We start from the raw sequence: 19,972 nt of genomic DNA, 5'->3' as shown, positions 1-19,972 counted from the left end.
TTTCCTCTCATTTTCACACCTTACTCTTCCATATCTCTGTGCCTCCCTCTCCCCTGACTCAGTCTGAAGGAGGGTCTCGACCCGAAACGTCACCCATTCCTTCTCTCCAGAGATGCTGCCTGTCCCGCTGAGTTACTCTTTCCCACTTAATTCCCACTTAATTCCCACTTCCAATTTGTACAGGAAAAAAACAGGTAGCTTGTTGCCACGAGGTTGAAATTGGTTGATAACAAACTTGTAATCAGGCTTAGAACATGGAAGTGGACAGCTGAGGAAACGCTTTTTCACACAGAGAGTTGTGAGTCTGTGGAATTCTCTGCCTCAGAGGGCGGTGGAGGCCGGTTCTCTGGATGCTTTCAAGAAAGAGCTAGATAGGGCTCTTAAAGATAACGGAGTCAGGAGATATGGGGAGAAGGCAGAAACGGGGTACTGATTGGTGATGATCAGCCATGATCACATGAATGGCTGTTCTGGCTCGGAAGGGCAGAATGGCCTACTCCTGCACCTATTGTCTATTGTCTATTAATTAATGTGTACATTTTCTACGAGAAATGTGTTGATGTAGACTTGTCAGGGAGGAGAGGAAAGATTGATAAAATTGACTTGAATGGAGAGGCAAAAATAGATAATACTAGTTATTATATTAATTACACGTTCATGTCATAAGTAATTCATTCTGCCTCTAATTGATTTTCAATTTTAATCAAAATTTGCAATAAGCAACAAGATTTTATTTTTAAAAATAAAGGAGGATTCACTGAATGGAATGACCAAACTACCTTTGGAAACTCTGACGAGTACAGAAGTCTCGGCGGTCGAACACACGTTGGGACCTTTGGAAGCAAGATCTGCTTCAGTGGAGCGACCCTCGAGGGCAACTCCTGCTCTTCCCAAAATGGACTCGCAACAGTTTCCGAACAGTTTCACTCCAGTCCAGAGCAGGTCTCCCACCATGCTGGATGTTCCAGACGCTGAAATCAACTTGACAAAGGGGAAAGATGCCCAACCCAGGACTATGGTCAAAACATCTCTGAAAGAAATTCCCAAGGAAGACCCAAGACTAACTACAGAGACATTTGTAAGTTTTTATTTCTGATTTCATTAGACTAAGGGCACTGATATAAAGTTTGGCTCCATTGATAACTTTTTATTAATAAGTATTTTCATATGTTTTTTTTAAAAAAGCATTAGATTAGCAAGTTGAAATGTCTTAGGAAGGAACAGCAGATGCCGGTTTACACCGAAGATAGCACACAAAATGCTGGAGTAACTCAACGGGACAGGAAGCATCTCTGGAGAGAAGGAATGGGTGACGTTTTGGGTCGAGTCTGAAGAAGGGTCTTGACCCAAAACGTCACCCATTCCTTCTCTCCAGAGATGCTGCCTGTCCCGCTGAGTTACTCCAGCATTTTGTGTCCAGCTTCTTTATTGTGGAAAATAAGTATATATATTTTTTATCAGCTGCAAACAGATTGATATCTGCAGGAATAATAGTTCTGTGCCCATTTGTTCTCATCTCTTTTGTTTTCTTCGTTAAAAAAAAAATAATTAAATTCTGAAAGAATAAAAACAAGCTCCAATAAGATGGAAATATTTTAATGATCAATTTATCTCGATAATTTGTTGGCAATTTTGCATTCATAATATCTTTCCAGACCAATTTGAAACTTTTATGGCTCTAGTTAATTGCATATTGCTGCTTCACCAACCTTCTGATGCATATAATTTTCAATCGTGTACAGTTATGAGGCCCAGATCTCGTGTAAACTAATACTACTTGTAATCAAGATTAGTGAAACTATGATTTTATTTACTTTCTTATGGAAAGGAATAGCAAAGTAATTACAAAATAAAATGTGACTCAACTAAAACAGCTGGAAAATAGGAGTAATAACAACTGAGGGAACCGTCTGAATTATATGTGGACCCAAGGATTGAGATGTGTAGTTTAGAGAAGCAGGCCCTTCGGCCCACCGAATCCATGCTGACCAGCGATCCCCATACACTAATGGCCCTGTCCCACTGTACGAGTTCATTCAAGAGCACTCCCGAGTGTTAAAAAAAAATCAAGCTCGTGGTAAACACATAGAATGTACGTAGCGGGTGCGTCGGAGCTCGGGGACGTCTCTTAGCGGCTCGTAACGCTAACGGCAGGTACTCGGGAAACGCGGTAAGCTCGGGAAGACTCGTGAAGATTTTTCAACACGCCCTGCTGCCCCAGCACATGGCAGCGAAGAAGTTGGCACTGGCCACCACCGACTGGTAGAACATCTGCAGCATCTCACTGCAGACATTGAAGGAGCGGAGACTTCTCAAAAAGTACAGGCGGCTCCGTCCCTTCTTGTACAGGGCCTCAGTGTTCCTGGACCGGTCCAGTTTACTGTCCAGGTACACTCCAAGGTATTTGTTCTCCCTGCTAAACTACACATCCACACCATTGATGGAGATGGAGATGGATTCCCTTCCTAAAGTCCACCACTAGCTCCTTACTATTGTCGGTGTTGAGCTGCAGGTGATTCAGCCCACACCATTCGACAACGTTGTTGAACGCACCTCTGTATTCAGCTTCCACTGCTGCAGCCCACAATTGCAGAGTCGTGCAGAGTTACAGAATTGGCCCTGTGTAAATTGCCCTTAAGGGCCTGTCTCACTTGGCGATATTTTTGGCGACTGCCGGCATCATTGACTGACGTTTCAGCTCACCGATAATAGACAATAGACAATAGACAATAGGTGCAGGAGTAGGCCATTCGGCCCTTCGAGCCAGCATCGCCATTCAATGTGATCATGGCTGATCATCCCCAATCAGTATCCTGTTCCTGCCTTCTCCCCATATCCCCTGACTCCGCTATTTTTAAGAACCCTATCTAGCTCTCTCTTGAAAGCATCCAGAGAACCGGCCTCCGCCGCCCTCTGAGGCAGAGAATTCCACAGACTCACAACTCTCTGTGAGAAAAAGTGTTTCCTCGTCTCCGTTCTAAATGGCTTACTCCTTACTCTTAAACTGTGGCCCCTGGTTCCCCCAACATTGGGGACGTGTTTTCTGTGTCTAGTGTGTCCAAGCCCTTAACAATCTTCTATGTTTCAATGAGATACCCTCTCATCCTTCTAAACTCCAGCGTGCCGCGGTGTGATGACGTTTTGACGTGCGGTGTTTTTTCGTGTCGCAACATTTTTTTTGTCGCCGCTGGATTTTGAAATGTTCAAAATCTTTTGGCGCCCCTGATATGACGCCGGCAGTCGCCGAAAAAAATCACCAAGCGGGACAAACCCTTAAGTGTGTGTCGAGTGGGTGAGAAGGTGGTGATACCGTGGAACCGGTGCGATCGGGAGATCGTGACGTTTTTTTCTTTCATTAACTCGTTAGGAATATGACTGGCTGAAATACCAGCCCAAGGATATGAGTGAATCTGACGAAGCAAGGATGCTGGCCAGCTTACGGAGACAGCAGCTGGAGGAGATGGAGGACGACGGGAAGACAAACCACCTGAATGCGGTTCAGCTGGGAGACTGCGCCTATGGCGACGACAGCATCAGCACGAGCAGTGATGACACCAGCATCTGGATCGCCCAACACACTGGGCTGGTGAGTCCCACAGCACAGCCACAACTGCTTCCACTGTCCACCCACAGACATTGTTTGTTCGGAGACTGTGCCCAGGCGCAGTGGTGCGCGGCACGTGCAGGCACGACGCAGAAAAATGGAAGGAAAGGCATGCATTTCCTTTCCAAAGAGCTAGATAGGGCTCTTAAAGATAGCGGAGTCGGGATATGGGGAGAAGGCAGGAACGGGGTACAGATCGGGGATGATCCGCCATGATCATATTGAATGGCGGTGCTGGCTCGAGGGGCCGAATGGCCTCTTCCTGCACCTATTTGCTATGTTTCTAATTGTATTCTAATTGAACACTTTAACCATTTTGATATTGGTAAAACTAGTAAATAACTTCTGTCCAAACACAAAGTGCTGGAGGAACTCAGCACGTCAGGCAGCATCTGTGGAGGGAATAGTTCAGGGCGGGACCCTACCTCAGTCTGGACATTGAAATAATGTTGGATATTTTATAATTTTCAGATATTTAACCACATTATTCATAGCTGCAGATTGAGCCACTCTAATGAAAAGTTTTTTTTCTTCTGATCAGCAGATTCTCACCCATATTAACAAAATCTTCCAAGTTGAATGTGTCACAGAATATGGTTTAATGCAAGTGAGAATGTATCAATTACATTTTAAACTGTCCACTTGCTGGTTTGTGGAAGATTTTATGAGTCATTATTGTAATGAGTTGAGCAAGTGCTTCAATTCATAAAAACAGTCCCGTTTTCACCTGGAATATGGAGTGTACTCAATGTCGAAACTTGAACAGCAAAAGGATGATTAAACTATTTACAATTTAAAACATAGAAACATAGAAAATAGGTGCAGGAGGAGGCCATTCGGCCCTTCGAGCCAGCACCGCCATTCATTGTGATCATGGCTGATCGTCCCCAATCAATATCCCGTGTCTGCCTTCTCCCCATATCCCTTGACTCCACCAGCCCCTAGAGCTCTATCTAACTCTCTCTTAAATCCATCCAGTGACTTGGCCTCCACTGCCCTCTGTGGCAGGGAATTCCACAAATTCACAACTCTCTGGGTGACAACGTTTTTTTTCTCACCTCAGCCTTAAATGACCTCCCCTTTATTCTAAGACTGTGGCCCCTGGTTCTGGACTCGCCCAACATTGGGGACGTTTTTCCTGCATAGGTTTTCTGCAAAAGTTTAAGAAAGAACTGCAGATGCTGAGTCCGAATCAGAATGAAATTGCAGAATAGATAATAGCACAACAAGTGACTGTCTAGTCAAAGAGTAACTGGGTTTCAGTTAAGACCAATTCAGAAGAATAATCTAGACAACATTACACATTCTGCCTCTTTCTGTTCAAGTTATCCACCTTTTTTACTATGTTTCAGAAAGAACTGCAGATGCTGGAAAAATCGAAGGTAGACAAAAAATGCTGGAGGAACTCAGCGGGTGAGGCAGCATCTATGGAGAGAAGGACTAGGTGACGTTTTGGGTCAAGACCCTTCTTCAGATTTATGTCGGGGGCCATCGACATGAATCTGAAGAAGGGTCTCGACCCAAAATGTCATCTATTTCTTCTCGCCATAGATGCTGCCTCACCCGCTGAGTTCCTCCAGCAGTTTTTGTCTACTTACAATTTAAAAATACATAGAAAGATATTTTTGATATATATGAAGAACTGCATAGGCAATAGGTGCAGGAGTAGGCCATTCGGGCCTTCGAGCCAGCACCGCCATTCAATGTGATCATGGCTGATCATCCACAATCAGTACCCCGTTCCTGCCTTCTCCCCATATACCCTACACCCCGTTCCTGCCTTCTCCCCATATACCCTAACTCCGCTATTTTTAAGAGCCCTATCTAGCTCTCTCTTGAAAGCATCCAGAGAACCTGCCTGAGGCAGAGAATTCCACAGACTCACCACTCTCTGTGAGAAAAAGTGTTTCCTCGTCTCCGTTCTAAATGGCTTACTCCTTATTCTTAAACTGTGGCCCCTGGTTCTGGACTCCCCCAACATCTGGAACATGTTTCCTGCCTCTAGCGTGTCCAAACCCTTAACAATCTTATATTTTTCAATGAGATACCCTCTCATCCTTCTAAACTCCAGAGTGTACAAGCCAGACTTGACGGGCCGAATGTGGCCTAATTCTGCTCCTATCACTTATGAACTGGTGACCGATGGTTGGTGTGGACGTGGTGGGGGTGGGGGAAGGGCCTGGTCCCATGCTGTATCTCTAAAACTGAAAGTGAAAGTCGGTAGATGTCAACTTCAGTGAGTACCAGGTTGGTGAAGACTTGCGTGAGTGAGGTGGGCAAGCTGAACGGTGCCTCAAGCCACGGTTCTGTACAAGCTCAGCCCCGTCAGTGATGGTTAACGTCACCTGACTCTTCCACCTGAAGCAGATTTTCCACACCACCGCTTGCTGCTGCAGGACCTGCCCATTGTCACTGGCCCCTTAAGCAGGTGACACACAGGGTGACAGCTGACAACTGCATGGATCCTGCCTCAGGTTTGATTCAACATTGACGGCATTCGTACTTTAGAAAGTGTTTGTCAGGCTTTTCAGACAAGTGAAGGGTGGGCTCCAGTGGACCGAGATGGGAGACCATCTCCGTGGATGTTGGCCAGAGGCATCATTGAACTTGCTCACCCAGAGATGCCAGTCCTCAACAGCATTGTTCCTCACAGCCCTTGTAACCAGGGCTCTCTTCCCCAATCACAACTCTCTCGAACACAATTCTTCTCCAATTTGGCAGACCTGTAATGAGTCTATTCCAGTAGTTTTGTTACATGGATAGGAATGGTTTTGGAGGATATGAGCCACATATGGATGAGTGGGTCTAGGTTAGATGGGGCATCTTGTTCGGCATGGACGAGTTGGGCTGAAGGGCTTGTGGTGTGCTGTATGACTCAATGACTCTATTTTTGCTGGTCTCTGATGGCTGCCTAGAGTTGACCTTAGTACATCTCTGTCTACACTGTTTCAAGGTGTGAGGGATGGTTGATGGAATGTACTGGAAGGTTGATGGAATATAATGGATGGTTGATGGAATGCAATGAATGCTTGATGGAATGTAATGAATGCTTGATGGAATATAATGGATGGTTGATGGAATGTAATGAATGCCTGATGGAATTTAATACAGAAAAATGTGAGGTGTTGCATTTTGAGAAGTCCATCAAGGGCAGGACCATTATGGGAGCAAGAACCAATAAAGTTTCTGTTGCAGAGGATGTAAGATGAGGTTTGAATTCCCTCATCGCTATCTACAGTGAAATGGCCAGCAAGCCCACACACAGCACAGTGACGTAGCTGGTAGAGGCCTGGGTGAAGCAGTGGACCCAATGAGCACACATCTCTTGCCTCTCCGAGCAGGGCCATTACATTTAACCCACCACTAACACCACTAATAGCCTTGCTTTCCCTCTCTCCATCCCTCCCCTTCTCAGTTCTCCGACCTGTTTTACTGTCAGGGTACTGATTGTGGATGATCAGCCATGATCACAGTGCATGGTGGTGCTGGCTCGAAGGGCTGAATGGCCTACTCCTGCATCTATTGTCTATTGTCCCCGACTACATTTTATCTCTGTTTGCTTTGTTGTTAACTTCTCCCAGCTAACAATGATCTCTTCTACATTTTCTCCTTGGTCTCCATTCCCTTTGTCCTATTTTTCACACCTTACGCTTCCTTACCTACAGTATGTACTGTATCGCCCTCTCCCTTGACATCAGTCGGAAGAAGGGTCTGGACCCGAAACGTCACCCATTCCTTCTCCCCAGAGATGCTGCCCGTCCCGCTGAGTTACTCCAGCGTTTTGTGTCTATCTTTGGTTCAAACCAGCATCTGCAGTTCTTTCCTACACATTGAATATCGGCAGCCTGCCACCAACCTTGCTGCAGACACTGGGGTCATCTCACTGAGGATTAGCAGGACAGGCAGAACCATCCAAAGACACAAAATGGTCGCCAGGTTGGTTGGTCATTGTTCCTACACGATGTAACTCGTTGGAGCTAGTGAATGCTGTTCACAGCACTTTGCTTTGATTTGACATATTTTTCTGTTGTGACCAATTGATGGTTAATAACAGAGAAATGGTAGTGTTTAGAATTGTAAGTGAATTGTAGAGTCACAGGCCCGTACAGCATAGAAACTGGCCATTCAGCCCATCATGTCCAAACTGACGAGTGGGCACCTATGTGTTCGAATCCCATCCAGCTCTTGGTCCCTGGCCTTTCTTCTTCTTAGACTCCCCTTCGGTCATGGCTGATCACGGGTGTCTCCGGTGTTGGAGGACGCCTGTGCGTGACTTTGTTTAACGTGGGGAGACTGGTGCACAGACAGCCACCCCACGGTCCTTGACAGATCTGGGTCAGGATCCAGTGGCGTGGAGCCCAAGACGACCGGAGACCCTTTTCTGCCGCAGCCTTCATCCGCCTTCCCAGCCGTAGTGACGCTCCACTAAGGTCAGCCATCGTCCTCCGCCTGTTCCACCGTTGAGGTCTTGGTTGGATTGCTCTTTGTCAGAGACCTCCCCCTCGACCTTACCGCCATGGGTGGCCCTACCAGGAGCATAGCTCCAGACGGCATCGCTCTCAGGATCTCAGGACCACACAAGCTTCTCCACCACGACAAGGTGACAATCCACGGAGTGAGTCCCTGGCCTTTAATGCCAAGGCTTTAACATAAACCTCCATGTTCAGGAGGTTTATGTTCTTCCCAACAACCGTCAGGCTATTGAACACTACAGACACCAACTAAACTGCGAACCGAGACACAAACTGCTGTAGTAACTCAGCGGGTCAGGCAGCATCCCTGAAGAACATGGTGACGTTTCTGGTCGGGACCCTTCTTCAGACTGAAACAATGAATCTGAAGCAGTGTCCTGACCCAAAACTTCACCTATCCACATAAAATTATGAGAGGGATAGATCGGGTAGATGCCCAGAGTAGGGCGATCGAGGACCAGAGGACGTAGGTTTAAGGTGAAGAGGAGAAGATTTAATAGGAATCTGAGCGGTAATTTTTTCACACAAAGGGTGGTGGGTGTATGGAACAAGCTGCCAGAGGAGGTAGTTGAGGCTGGGACTATCCCAACGCTTAAGAAACAGTTAGACAGGTACATGGATAGGACAGGTTTGGAGGGATATGGACCAAGCGCAGGCAGGTTGGGACTAGTGTAGCTGGGACATGTTGTCCAGTGTAGGCAAGTTGGGCCGAAGGGCCTGTTTCCACACTGCATCACTCTATGACTCTATGACTCTGACCTATCCATGTTCTCCAAGGATGCTATCTCACTCTAAATAGTTACTCCAGCACTTTGTGTCTTTTTCCTTGTAAACCAGCATCTGCAGTTCCTTGTTCTACTTCTGAACTACGAACTGTCTTGGTTGTCTTTATGTGTTTGTTTTGTCTTGCACTAATATTGTTTTTTCTTTAATTTATTGACCTTTTTTTTGTTTTGTTATATTATGGTATTATTATGGTGAGTATTGTGGTTACAGCCCCGTAATGCTGCTGCAAGTATGAATTTCATAGTGCCATTTCGGTACATACGACAATGAAACATCTTGACTCTTGAGTAGGTAGAACAGTGCGGCACCAGATCAGGCCCTTCCACCCACAATGTCTGTGCCAAACACCATGTCAAGATAAACTGATCTCCTGTGACTACACCTCATCCGTATCCCTCCGTTCCTGAAAAGCCTCTCAATGCCACTGTCGTATCTGCCTCCACCACCACCCCTGGCAGCGCGTTCCAGGCACCCACCACCCTCTGTGTAAAATAGTCTTACTCCGCACATCTCCTTTAAATGTTGCCCCTTCTTACCTTAAAGCTACGCCCTCTAGTCTTTCACATTTCCACCCTGGGGGGAAAAGGGTCTGACTGTCTATCCTATCTATCCCTCCCATCATTTAATGCACTTGCATTAAAGTCACACAGAGAGTTGTGAGTCTGTGGAATTCTCTGCCTCAGAGGGCGGTGAAGGCCGGTTCTCTGGATGCTTACAAGAGAGAGTTAGATAGGGCTCTTAAAGATAGCGGAGTCAGGGGATATGGGGAGAAGGCAGGAACGAGGTACTGAATGGGGATGATCAGCCATGATCACATTGAATGGCGGTGCTGGCTGGAAGGGCCGAATGGCCTACTCCTCCACCTATTGTCTATTGTCTACTGATATGGGGAGAAGGCAGGAGAATTGTCTGTTGTCTCCTCTCTAATCCAGGCAGCATAAATCCTGGTAAAATGTAATATTGTAAGGTTTGCAAGAGCCATGTTATCTGTTGCCATTGAGTCAGAGGGTGGTGAATCTGTGGAACTCATTGCCACAGAGGGCCGTGGAGGCCAAGTCAGTGGATATTTTCAAGGCAGAGAAAAACAAATTCTCAATTAGAACGGGGGTGTCAAGGGTTATGGGGAGAAGGCAGGAAAATGGGATGAGGAGGCAGAGATCAGCCACGATTGAATGGCGGAGTGGACTCGATGGGCCGAATGGCCTAATTCTATTGTGAAATTGTGAAAAGATTGAAATATTTTCCATCTCTCGTAAGATAAGCACAATTTATTCAGTGGTTTGTTTAAATATTTGCAGCACAGAGTAGACACCCATTGTGGAAACTCTGGAAGAATTGCATAAAGTTACATTCCAAAGTGCCGGTGACATCAATCACACATCCATTATCCTTGCCTTGAGTCAATTTGTACTCTCTGAAGTATTCTGCCTGGTCAACAGAAGTTTTATCTGTGCAAAGCTATTTGAAGCTCACTCTGTCTTGCAGTTGTTTCCTTTCCTGTTTTGTTAATAATAGATGACAGAATAGTAAGATTAAACGAGAACTTACCAGTTTGAAGTTTGATCGTTATTTTATGAGGAGTAACGTTGAGGGATTACGTGAAGAACCACGCCAGGACGCATGCGTGACATTCTTCAAAGCAGCGGTGTGAAATCACAGATAACGGTAATGACTAAACATAGTAAGATTAGAGAAGAGATACCAGTTGAGTATATGATCAAGGGTGGGAGCGGAGGTCACGTAATCCCTCAACGTTACTCCTCATAAAATAACGATCAAACTTCAAACTGGTAAATTCTCGTTTAATCTTACTATTTTACTTCGGAGTCACGTGAGTGACTACGTGAAGATTTTAAAGCTCTGTGATTTCATGCCGTGGAAACGAGTCCATGCATCACATCTGCCTTGATTATGGGGAGAATAGTGTTAACATCATTAGACATCAATACGATATTGAAAACCCAATGATAAATATATTAACACCAATTATTGCCCCTATTTATGGGGTAAATTATATTACAGAACTTAAATTTGTTTCTGCAAATGTTCCAGGTTCAATGACTGGTTTGTTATAAAGTCGTTGGAAAGTTACCTCCGTTGACCATCCTGCTGTCTTGAGGATTTGGTCCATAGGAACGTCCAAATTCATAGCTGCCGATGTAGCTGCAGCCCTGGTGGAGTGAGAATTAAAACTGCTAGTGTCTACTCCAGCCTTTATTAGGACCTTTTTTAGCCATCTAGAGATGGTCTGGACTGTCACAGTTTTGAGTGGCTGTTTGTAGCTGATTAAAGTGACATTAGATTAGATAGCCTTTATTGTCATTCAGACCGAAGTCTGAACGAAATTGCAGCAGTCATACATACAATACAATACAATACAATAAAAAACAACAATAAACACATATTAACATCCACCACAGTGAGTCCACCCAGCATCTCCTCACTGTGATGGAGGCAAAAGTCTTTAGGTCTGCAGTCTCTTCCCTCCTCTTCTCCCTGTGCGCTGAGGCGATCCCCCACCGGGCGATGTTAAAACTGTCCCGCGGCTCAATCACCGCGCCCCGGGGTGGTGGAAGCTGCCGCCCACCAGTCCTGCTGACGCAGCCGCTGGCCCGCGGCCGAACCCCGGACTCAGGCCACCACCGCCAGAACACCGTCCCAGCCACCCCCACGTGAGTATCGTGCCGTCTTCAGCCTCGGGCTGGGCCGCCCCCGACATGGGCGCCGTACCTCCCTCGGGCTGGGCCGCCCCGACATGGGCGCCGTACCTCCCTCGGGCTGGGCCGCCCCGACATGGGCGCTGCTCCTCCCTTGGGCTGGGAACGCCATACCTCCCCGAGCTCGGCCACTCCGACAGGAGCACCGTTCCTTCCTCGGGCCAGGCCGCCCTCACGGGAGCGTCACAGCCCCTCACGGAAGCACTGTTCCAGCCCCGAGCCGGGCCGCCCTCACGGGAGCGAGCTCAGGGCGAGTCCTGGCGGGCTCTGCCTCCTGAGCCTCGAGGTCGCCTCAGGCTTAGGCCTCAGCGCAGACGGAGGCAGAGAAGGGGAATACGACAAAAAAGTCGCATTCGCCCGCAGGGAGAGACAGCAAGCCCCGTTTCAACCCCCCCCCCCCCTCCCCCAAACACAAACTAAAAACCAAAACTAGACTAACCAAAAACGAAATAAACAACACAAAAAACACAAAACAAACAGGACTGCCGGTGAGCCGCTGCAGCCAGAGCCGCGCCGCCACTACGATCATCCCTCTGATGATAGTATACTCCATATATAATAGTAAGTGTGTTACAATACAGAGACGACCATCTGTCGGGTAGGCCCTGAATTCTGTTTTTTAGGCCTGCTGACCCCTGTCTGTTCTGTTTGACTAATTCATTGATGTGAAAAGTTAAATTTCCAGATGAAATAATCATGTTGTCCAGCCTTAGTTTCTGTAGTGACTGGACCCTTTGTGCCGTGACCAAGGCCATCAGCATGACTGTTTTCATAGTCAGTTTCTGTAGGGACAGAGCTGTAGCTGGAGACCAGTTTCTTAACATGGTCAGTACAATGCTCACATCCCATATTTGGAAGTACCTGGTTCTTGGGGATTAACATTAAAATGCCCCTCATGAGTTTGGTTACCAGGGTGTGTCCCAACAGAATGCCACTCTGTTCCTTGCCACAGGTATGTTGACAGAGCACTTCTGGCGCAGTTGATGGCACTATGACTGAGCCTCTCATCGTAATGGAGGCTTGCCAGGAATTGCAGAACAGACGGGATGTTCATAGATCTGTGGGTGATGTTTATTGTTGTGACAGTACTTCCCATTTCTTGATGACACCAAGTACTGTTTTTTGGTGGACTGTCTGTGGGCCGCTGAAATAATATCCCCTGTTCGGTCCGTCAGTCCCAGGTGTAGTAGAGGTGCTTTCAACTCTATAAATTAATAGGTTTATATAATTATGACATGGGTAACTACCCCTTGTTGCGGGAAGAACCAGTAAATTAGGTCTATGATGGATGGTGATGCATGGTTCTAAAACCATGTCGTGTATCACCGGGACCCATGGTTGAGTAGGCCAATCGGGTACTATCAAAATACCAGACGCGAAATCTACTGTTTATTCCTAAATACCCGACTGATGAGGCAGAAGGAGGGAATGCATAAATAAATAATCCCCCAATGCAGCGAAAATGCATCTGTAGCCACTGCCCCAGGTTCTGGTTCCCATGAACATAATTCGATAACTGGTGAGAGCATGGATGCGAATAGGTCGATATCTGGTGTTCCATACCGTGCTGTAATTTCAGCAATACATTTTTTATCCAACATCCATTCAGTGTTTTCATAGAATTAGCGTGACCTGTTGTCTGCCACTAAATTCAGTTTACCTGGTAAGTAGGTAGCTGATATCCAAATATCTCTCTGGATACACTTGCCAAATTGTGTTGGCCAGATTGTCACATGATGTCGATATGTTTCCACCCATATGGTTGATATATGCTACCACGGTGGTGTTGTCAATTTGTAGTCTAACATGCTGGTGATATAACCCAGAACAATATGACTTAAAGCCATGGAATGCACTCAACATTCCCAGGTAGTTTATGCCCAGTGTTTGTAATAATGATGCCTCCTGTGCATTCCATCTCCCCCACAGCTGGAGATGGAATTGGTAGCATCCCATCCAAGTGCACTGGCATCAGTATGTAGTTCCATAGACGGGTAGCTGATAATGTTTGGATCGGAACAATGCCTAATGTTATGTTTCCACCATTTTAGTTCCATTGTGGCCTCTGTTGGTAGCTTCATTGGTCTGTCAGAATGACCCCATAATTTTTGAGTGCACGAATGTTTTCCCTCTGTAATTTTTGATAATGTAAAGGTCCGATTTGTGTGGCTGGAAACGCAGCCACTATAATGCCAATTATTCTTGCTACCAGTCTGATGGATGGTTTTGTTTTGCTGCAAGCCTCCATTAAGGCTGTAACCTTTTCTTTCGGCAAAGTCACTGACATGTGAACTGTGTTAAGGGTGTACCGCAGATGATCAATTGTGTTAAATAACATCTGTGGTCACCTGTAATGGGTACTGTATAGTAAGCATCTTTTAATACAATGCTTGCCATGTAGTAACCTAGGAATCAATAGCTTAGCAGTAACAAAGGTTCCCATCTAGAAATGAATATATAGTACGAAGCATTCAAATTAGTCAAATCTATGATGATGTGGCAACCACCATCTAGTTTATGATAAAGATTTTGGACACGAATTCCTGTGATTCGTGTTGGATATCCTCCATTACTCCTTTTTTATATGGGCACTGTAGTTCAGCATGCGCTATTGATTTTTTCTTTGCCTGTAAGCACGAACATTCGGTTCGGTACATGCTGAACTGGAGGATTATGTTTTGTATAAATTCTATGGTATAACCCTATACTTCTGAAAATATAAGTGTTGGTAGTTAATTTATTCCATGCATCCAGATAGAATTGTAATCTCCCACCAACCTCGTAAGGAACCAGACCCACCTACCTCCATGGTTACTATTGGTAGGTTTGTTACTTTTTCGGCATCCTCCGTGGACGTTGAGGTGCCGGTGTCTGGATCTGTAGTTGGGTCGGTGTTGAGGGTTAGCGCATTCCCCAGGAAGTAGTTTTTAGACGTTGCTTTAATGAGCCCCAGGGTTTTACCCTCTTTGTCAAGTTCTTTTACCTGTTTTGATAAGTTGCCTCCAAATAGTAATATTGGTGGTTTGGAGGTGCCAGGTTTGCATAGGCCTACAAATTAGGGTCTAAAGCCGGTTGGATGGCACTTCTTCTAATGCTGTGTACTCGTATTGGTAGTTGCAAAATAAAGCCAGTGCATCCTGGTGATCTTGTGTCATGTCTTTTTTGTTTATTGTGCGGGCGAAACCCGTAATTCCCGCTGTTAGGACTTTCAGAACTTTCTGTTGTTTCAAGTCCCTGGCTCTGCCATGTTTTCAAATACACTGGTTGACACTGGGAACATTCAGTGTTTTGCAGTTCCCTGATGGTAAGTGTCTTCCAATAGGTTTTCTTGCACCCCATGTGCACTAGGGGTATGTTCTGCACCCCTCTTCAGGTTCAGCCCAGAATTGAGCCCCTATACTCCCCTCTGATGAGGGAGAAACACTGTGCAGCCCTACAAGAGGTACTGCTGTAGGACTTACTAGCTGCCCCCTGTGACTAGTCTCCATCTCCCGGAGCCTGCCACTTACCTGCTCCAACAGCCGCTCCAGCTGGCCCCGATGCTCTCGGGCACTGGCCACTCGCTGCTGCTTTAGTTCCTGCAGCCGCTCCAACCGGCTCCAATGCTCATGGTCACTGGCCATCGTGGCTGCTCCTGAAGCCGCTACTCCTGAAGCCACTCCTGCTCCAGTTCCTGCAGCCGCTTCACTCGGCTCCAATGCTCACGGGCACTGGCCGTCGCGGCTGCTCCTGAAGCCGCTCCTGCTCCTGCTCCTGCAGTCAGCCCAGGATTGACCCTCCGTGCTCCCCTCTGATGAGGGAGAAACACTGTGCAGCCCCACAAAAGGTACTGCTGTGGGGCTTACTAACTGCCCACTGTGGCTAGCCTCCATCTCCCGGAGCCTGCCACTTTGGAGTATTTCCTCCAGCAGCCGCTCCAACCGGCTCCAATGCTCACGGGCACTGGCCGCTCGCGGCTGCTGGTCATCCTGCAGCTGCTCCAACCGGCCCCGGTGCTCACGGGCACTGGCCGCTCGTGGCTGCTCAAAGTCAGACTCATCGGAGTCTGGCATTCGGTCCGTTTTTTGCTTCGCTTTCCCGCCCAGCTTCGCCGGTGCGGGAGCGAAGTCGGGCACAGCTGTTCCCATTTCGGGAGATTGGCGTGCCGTTGGCTGCTGCTGCCGGCTGCCCGCAACTCCGCGGTTCTCCCCCGCCAGCTTTTCCACAGCCTTCGTGGATCTGGTCCATGTCTCCACTTGTAAGGTAAGTGGAAGGAACGCAGAGTCTCCTTACCTGCTGTTCCCGGCTTTCAAATTCTGCCGCTAAGGGAACGTCGTTCCCCCTGCTGTGACTCGTTGCAATGCGTGTAGCGATATATGGCACGCATGCGTCCTGGCGGGGTTCTTCACGTAGTCACTCACGTGACTCCGAAGTAAAATTGAAAATACATGGTGCCAACCCAACGCTGTTTGCTCTGGAGGAACTCTTCATGTTTTAATAACTCGCTCGTTGCCAATGGCATTGGAGACGACAAAAACACAAGCCTAATTTTTTTCTTTTTAAATCAAATAAAAGGTATATCTTAAGGGAAATCAATTTTGCATGTCGAGAGAAAGCATGATCTCAAAGTAAATTGTAATCTCAGTAATGAATGCACAAAACCCAGACGGCTGAGCTCATGAATCTGGAGGTATTCCTTAGCTGGCATCATCTGAATGGCTTCACTTGTACTTCTACATTTGCAGAATATACTGACAGTTATCAATAATCACGAAGAAACTTTTTTTAATATGATGGGTTGCACGGTGGCACAGCGGTAGAGCTACTGCCCGAGACCCAGGTTCAATCCCGACTACGGGTGCTGTCTGTGCGGAGTTTGCACGTTCTCCCCGTCACCGCGTGGATTCTCTCCGGGTGCTCCGGTTTCCTCCCACACTCCAACGGCATACAGGGTTGTAGGTTCATTGGCTTTGGTAAAATTGTAAAATGTGTGTAGGATAGTGTTAGTTTCTGAGGATCGCTGGTCGGCACGGACTCAGTGGGTCGAAGGGCCTGTTTTCGCACTGTGTATCTAAACTTTAATGTAACTCTAGACTACCATCTACCTCATTGGTGACCCTTGAACTCATTGATCGGACTTTACTGGCTTTACCTTCCATTAAGCATTATTCCCTTATCATGTATCTATACGCTGTAAATGGCTCGATTGTAATCATGTATTGTCTTTCTGCTGACTGGTTAGCATGCAACAACAGCTTTCCACTGTACCTCGGTACACGTGACAATAAACTAAACTGAAAGTGTCATGAACAAGACAAAATAAGCCCTAGTGAGAGTATTGTGTGCAGTTTTGACCTCCTTAGCTGAAGAGGGTGGACTGCTTTGGAATAAGAGCAGCCAAGGTTCATCAGGCTGGTACCTGGGAAGGCATGTGTGTAAGACAAGGTAGCCTTGTGTTTTTGCCCACCGCAGGGCAAAGTGGCAACATTTCTGTCTCTGATCTCTAGCGGGAAACAGCAACATTCTTGAAGAGAAAAAAATATTTACCTGAGAGAAGTGGCAGGACAAAGCCTGGCAGATAGCACAGGTATAAACCAGAATCTGCAATCCTTTGATAGTCACAAAATGCTGGAGTAACTAAAGGGCCTGTCCCACTTACGCAATTTTTTTCAGCGACTTGCCAGCTCCCGTCATAGTCGCAGCAGGTGGGCGAAAATTTTCAACATGTTCAAGTTCAAGTTCAAGTGAGTTTATTGTCATGTGTCCCTGTATAGGACAATGAAATTCTTGCTTTGCTTAAGCACACAGAATACGTGTTTTCATGTATTCAAATTTTCAACATGTACCTTTTTCTGATCGCCGCTGGATTTTCAACATGTTGCGTCCATGATGTGTGCCGGCAAGTTGCTGAAAAAAATCCAGTCAATGGGACTGGCCCTCGGGTGGGCCAGTCAGCATCACTGGAGAGAAGGAATGGGTGACATTTTGGGTCGAGACCCTTCTTCAGACTGGGATGTCTTGACCCGAAACATCACCCATTCCTTCTATCCAGAGATGCTGCCTGTCCCGCTGAGCTACTAACCCAGCATTTTGTGTCTTATCTTCAGTGTAAACCAGCATCTGCAGTTCCTTCCTACACATTTCATCTGCAGTCCCATATTTTCCACAGCCTAATATATGATATTATTTCCAAAGAAATAAACAAATTGGACGGACTCATCTCTGACTGAGAACTATATCAGTATTTCTGGAGACATCCTTAGGCTGCAAAACCTCCTCTGGAGAAGAGAAAGCTCGCTAACCTGAAATGAAAATACAATATTAAAGATTGCCGGCAACAGGCTGGCAATATTGGACCCACTTTCCCTCGCTGACACCTCGGTCAACCTGCTGTAATAGCTGAAGGCTTGTAATGTTATTTCCCCGTTTTGTGCTGGCCTTGAGCTCGGATGAAAGATCGGTTTACGTTGTGAAAATGAAGTAATCTTGAGAGGTGAATGGAAAATTGGTGCCCGTGGTCGGGGTCGCGTCGTGGCAGCTGGGTTGTTTCCTGGGACATCTTCCCTCGGTTTGTCAGGAGGTTGTGTTCCCAGCTCCACCCTGCAGGTCCCAGACTTGTGATGTGGCGGCGTTTCACTGTGTGCGACACGGAGGCCCAGCGGTAGAGTTGCTGCCTCACAGCGCCGGAGACCCGGGTTCGATCCCCAACTACGGGTGCTGTCTGCACGGAGTTTGCACGTTCTCACAGTGACCTGCATGGGTTTTCGCCGAGATATTCACACTCCAAAGACGTACAGGTTTGCAGGTTAATTGGCTTGGTAAATGTAAAAATTGTCCCTAGTGTGTTAATAGACAATAGACAATAGGTGCAGGAGTAGGCCATTCGGCCCTTCGAGCCAGCACCACCATTCAATGTGATCATGGCTGATCATCCCCAATCAGTACCCCGTTCCTGCCTTCTCCCCATATCCCCTGACTCCGCTATCTTTAAGAGCCCTATCTAGATCTCTCTTGAAAGCATTCAGAGAACCTGCCTCCACCGCCCTCTAAGGCAGAGAATTCCACAGACTCACAACTCTCTGTGAGAAAAAATGTTTCCTCGTCTCCGTTCTAAATGGCGGGGGTCACTGGTCGGCGCGGACCCGGTGGGCTTAAGGGCCTGCTTCCGCGCTCTATCTCTAAACTAAACTTAACTAAACCACACTGAGGAAGTGTAGCTCGGTTAAAGCATCATCAAAACAGGGTGGCGCAGTGCGCTCCAAGGAATAAGGTCCCAGCCTGACCAACCTCTCCCTATAGCGAAGACATGAAAATGCTGGAGTGGACAGGCAGCATCTCTGGAGAGAAGGAATGGATGACGTTTTGGGTCGAGACTCTCTCTCCGACGAGAGTTCAGCACTTCATTCTCCCTATCGCTCCTGGCAACACCCTCATAAATCTTTTCTGCACCCTGTCCAGCTTGATATTTTTTAGACACAGCTTGGAAGCAGGCCCTTCGGCCCACCGAGTCCGTGCCGACCATCAATCTCCCATTCACTCTAGTTCTACCTTATCCCTCTTTCACACCCCACGCCCTACACCCTAGGGTCCGTCCCACTTACCCGATTTTTTTCGGCGACTTGCCGGGCACCCGTCATAGTCGCAGCAGGTTGTCGAAAATGTTCAACGTGTTGAAAATCCAGCGGTGACCTGCTGCGATTATGAAGCCTGTAGGGGCGTGAGTAGTCGCCCAAAGAGTCGCACCTTCCTCTGGGCGCCGCTGGATTTTCAACATGTTGAACATTTTCGGCCACCTGCTGCGACTATGACGGGTGCGGCAAGTCACTGAAAAAAAATCACGTAAGTGGGACGGGCCCTTTACAGAGATCCAGATAAACTACAAACCCGCACGTCATTGGGACGTGGGAGGAAACCGGAGCACCCGGAGGAAACCCACGCGGTCACCGGGAAAAGTTGCAAACTCCGTACAGGCATCATCCGAGGTCAGGGTATAACCCGGGACTCTAACTTTGTGAGACAGCAGCTCTACCCGCTGCACCACCGTATGAGTGAATCTATATTCGGTTTAGTTTAGAGATACAGCGCAGAAACTGGCCCTTCGGCCCACCGAGTCCGCACCGACCAGCGATCCCCGCACGTTAACACTACCCTACACACACTGGGGACAATTTACACTTACACCAAGTATACTAACCCAAGCCAATTAACCTACAAACCTGCACGTCTTTGGAGTGTGGGAGGAAACCGAAGATCTCGGAGAAAACCCACGCAGGTCACGGGGAGAACGTACAAACTCCGTACAGACAGCGCCCGTAGTCGGGATCGAACCCGGGTGTCCGGCGCTGCATTCGCTGTACGGCAGGAACTCTACCGCTGCGCCACCGTGACTGCCCCAAGTTCTGTTTTCTACATAA

General features: G+C 47.3%; 1 protein-coding gene across 1 annotated transcript in view; it reads left to right on the top strand.

The window, feature by feature from the left end:
• Positions 1-19,972, top strand: part of cfap20dc (CFAP20 domain containing) — a 158,434-nt gene that overhangs the window by 92,115 nt on the left and 46,347 nt on the right. The window contains exons 12-13 of the mRNA XM_033037345.1: positions 749-1,078; positions 3,368-3,586. Coding sequence (XP_032893236.1) covers positions 749-1,078; positions 3,368-3,586 — 549 coding nt within the window. The remainder of the gene's footprint in view (positions 1-748; positions 1,079-3,367; positions 3,587-19,972) is intronic.

This window comes from Amblyraja radiata, chromosome 18 (assembly GCF_010909765.2).
Source record: "Amblyraja radiata isolate CabotCenter1 chromosome 18, sAmbRad1.1.pri, whole genome shotgun sequence".
NCBI lineage: Eukaryota > Metazoa > Chordata > Chondrichthyes > Rajiformes > Rajidae > Amblyraja > Amblyraja radiata.
This window is presented reverse-complemented; position numbering and strand designations above follow the sequence as displayed.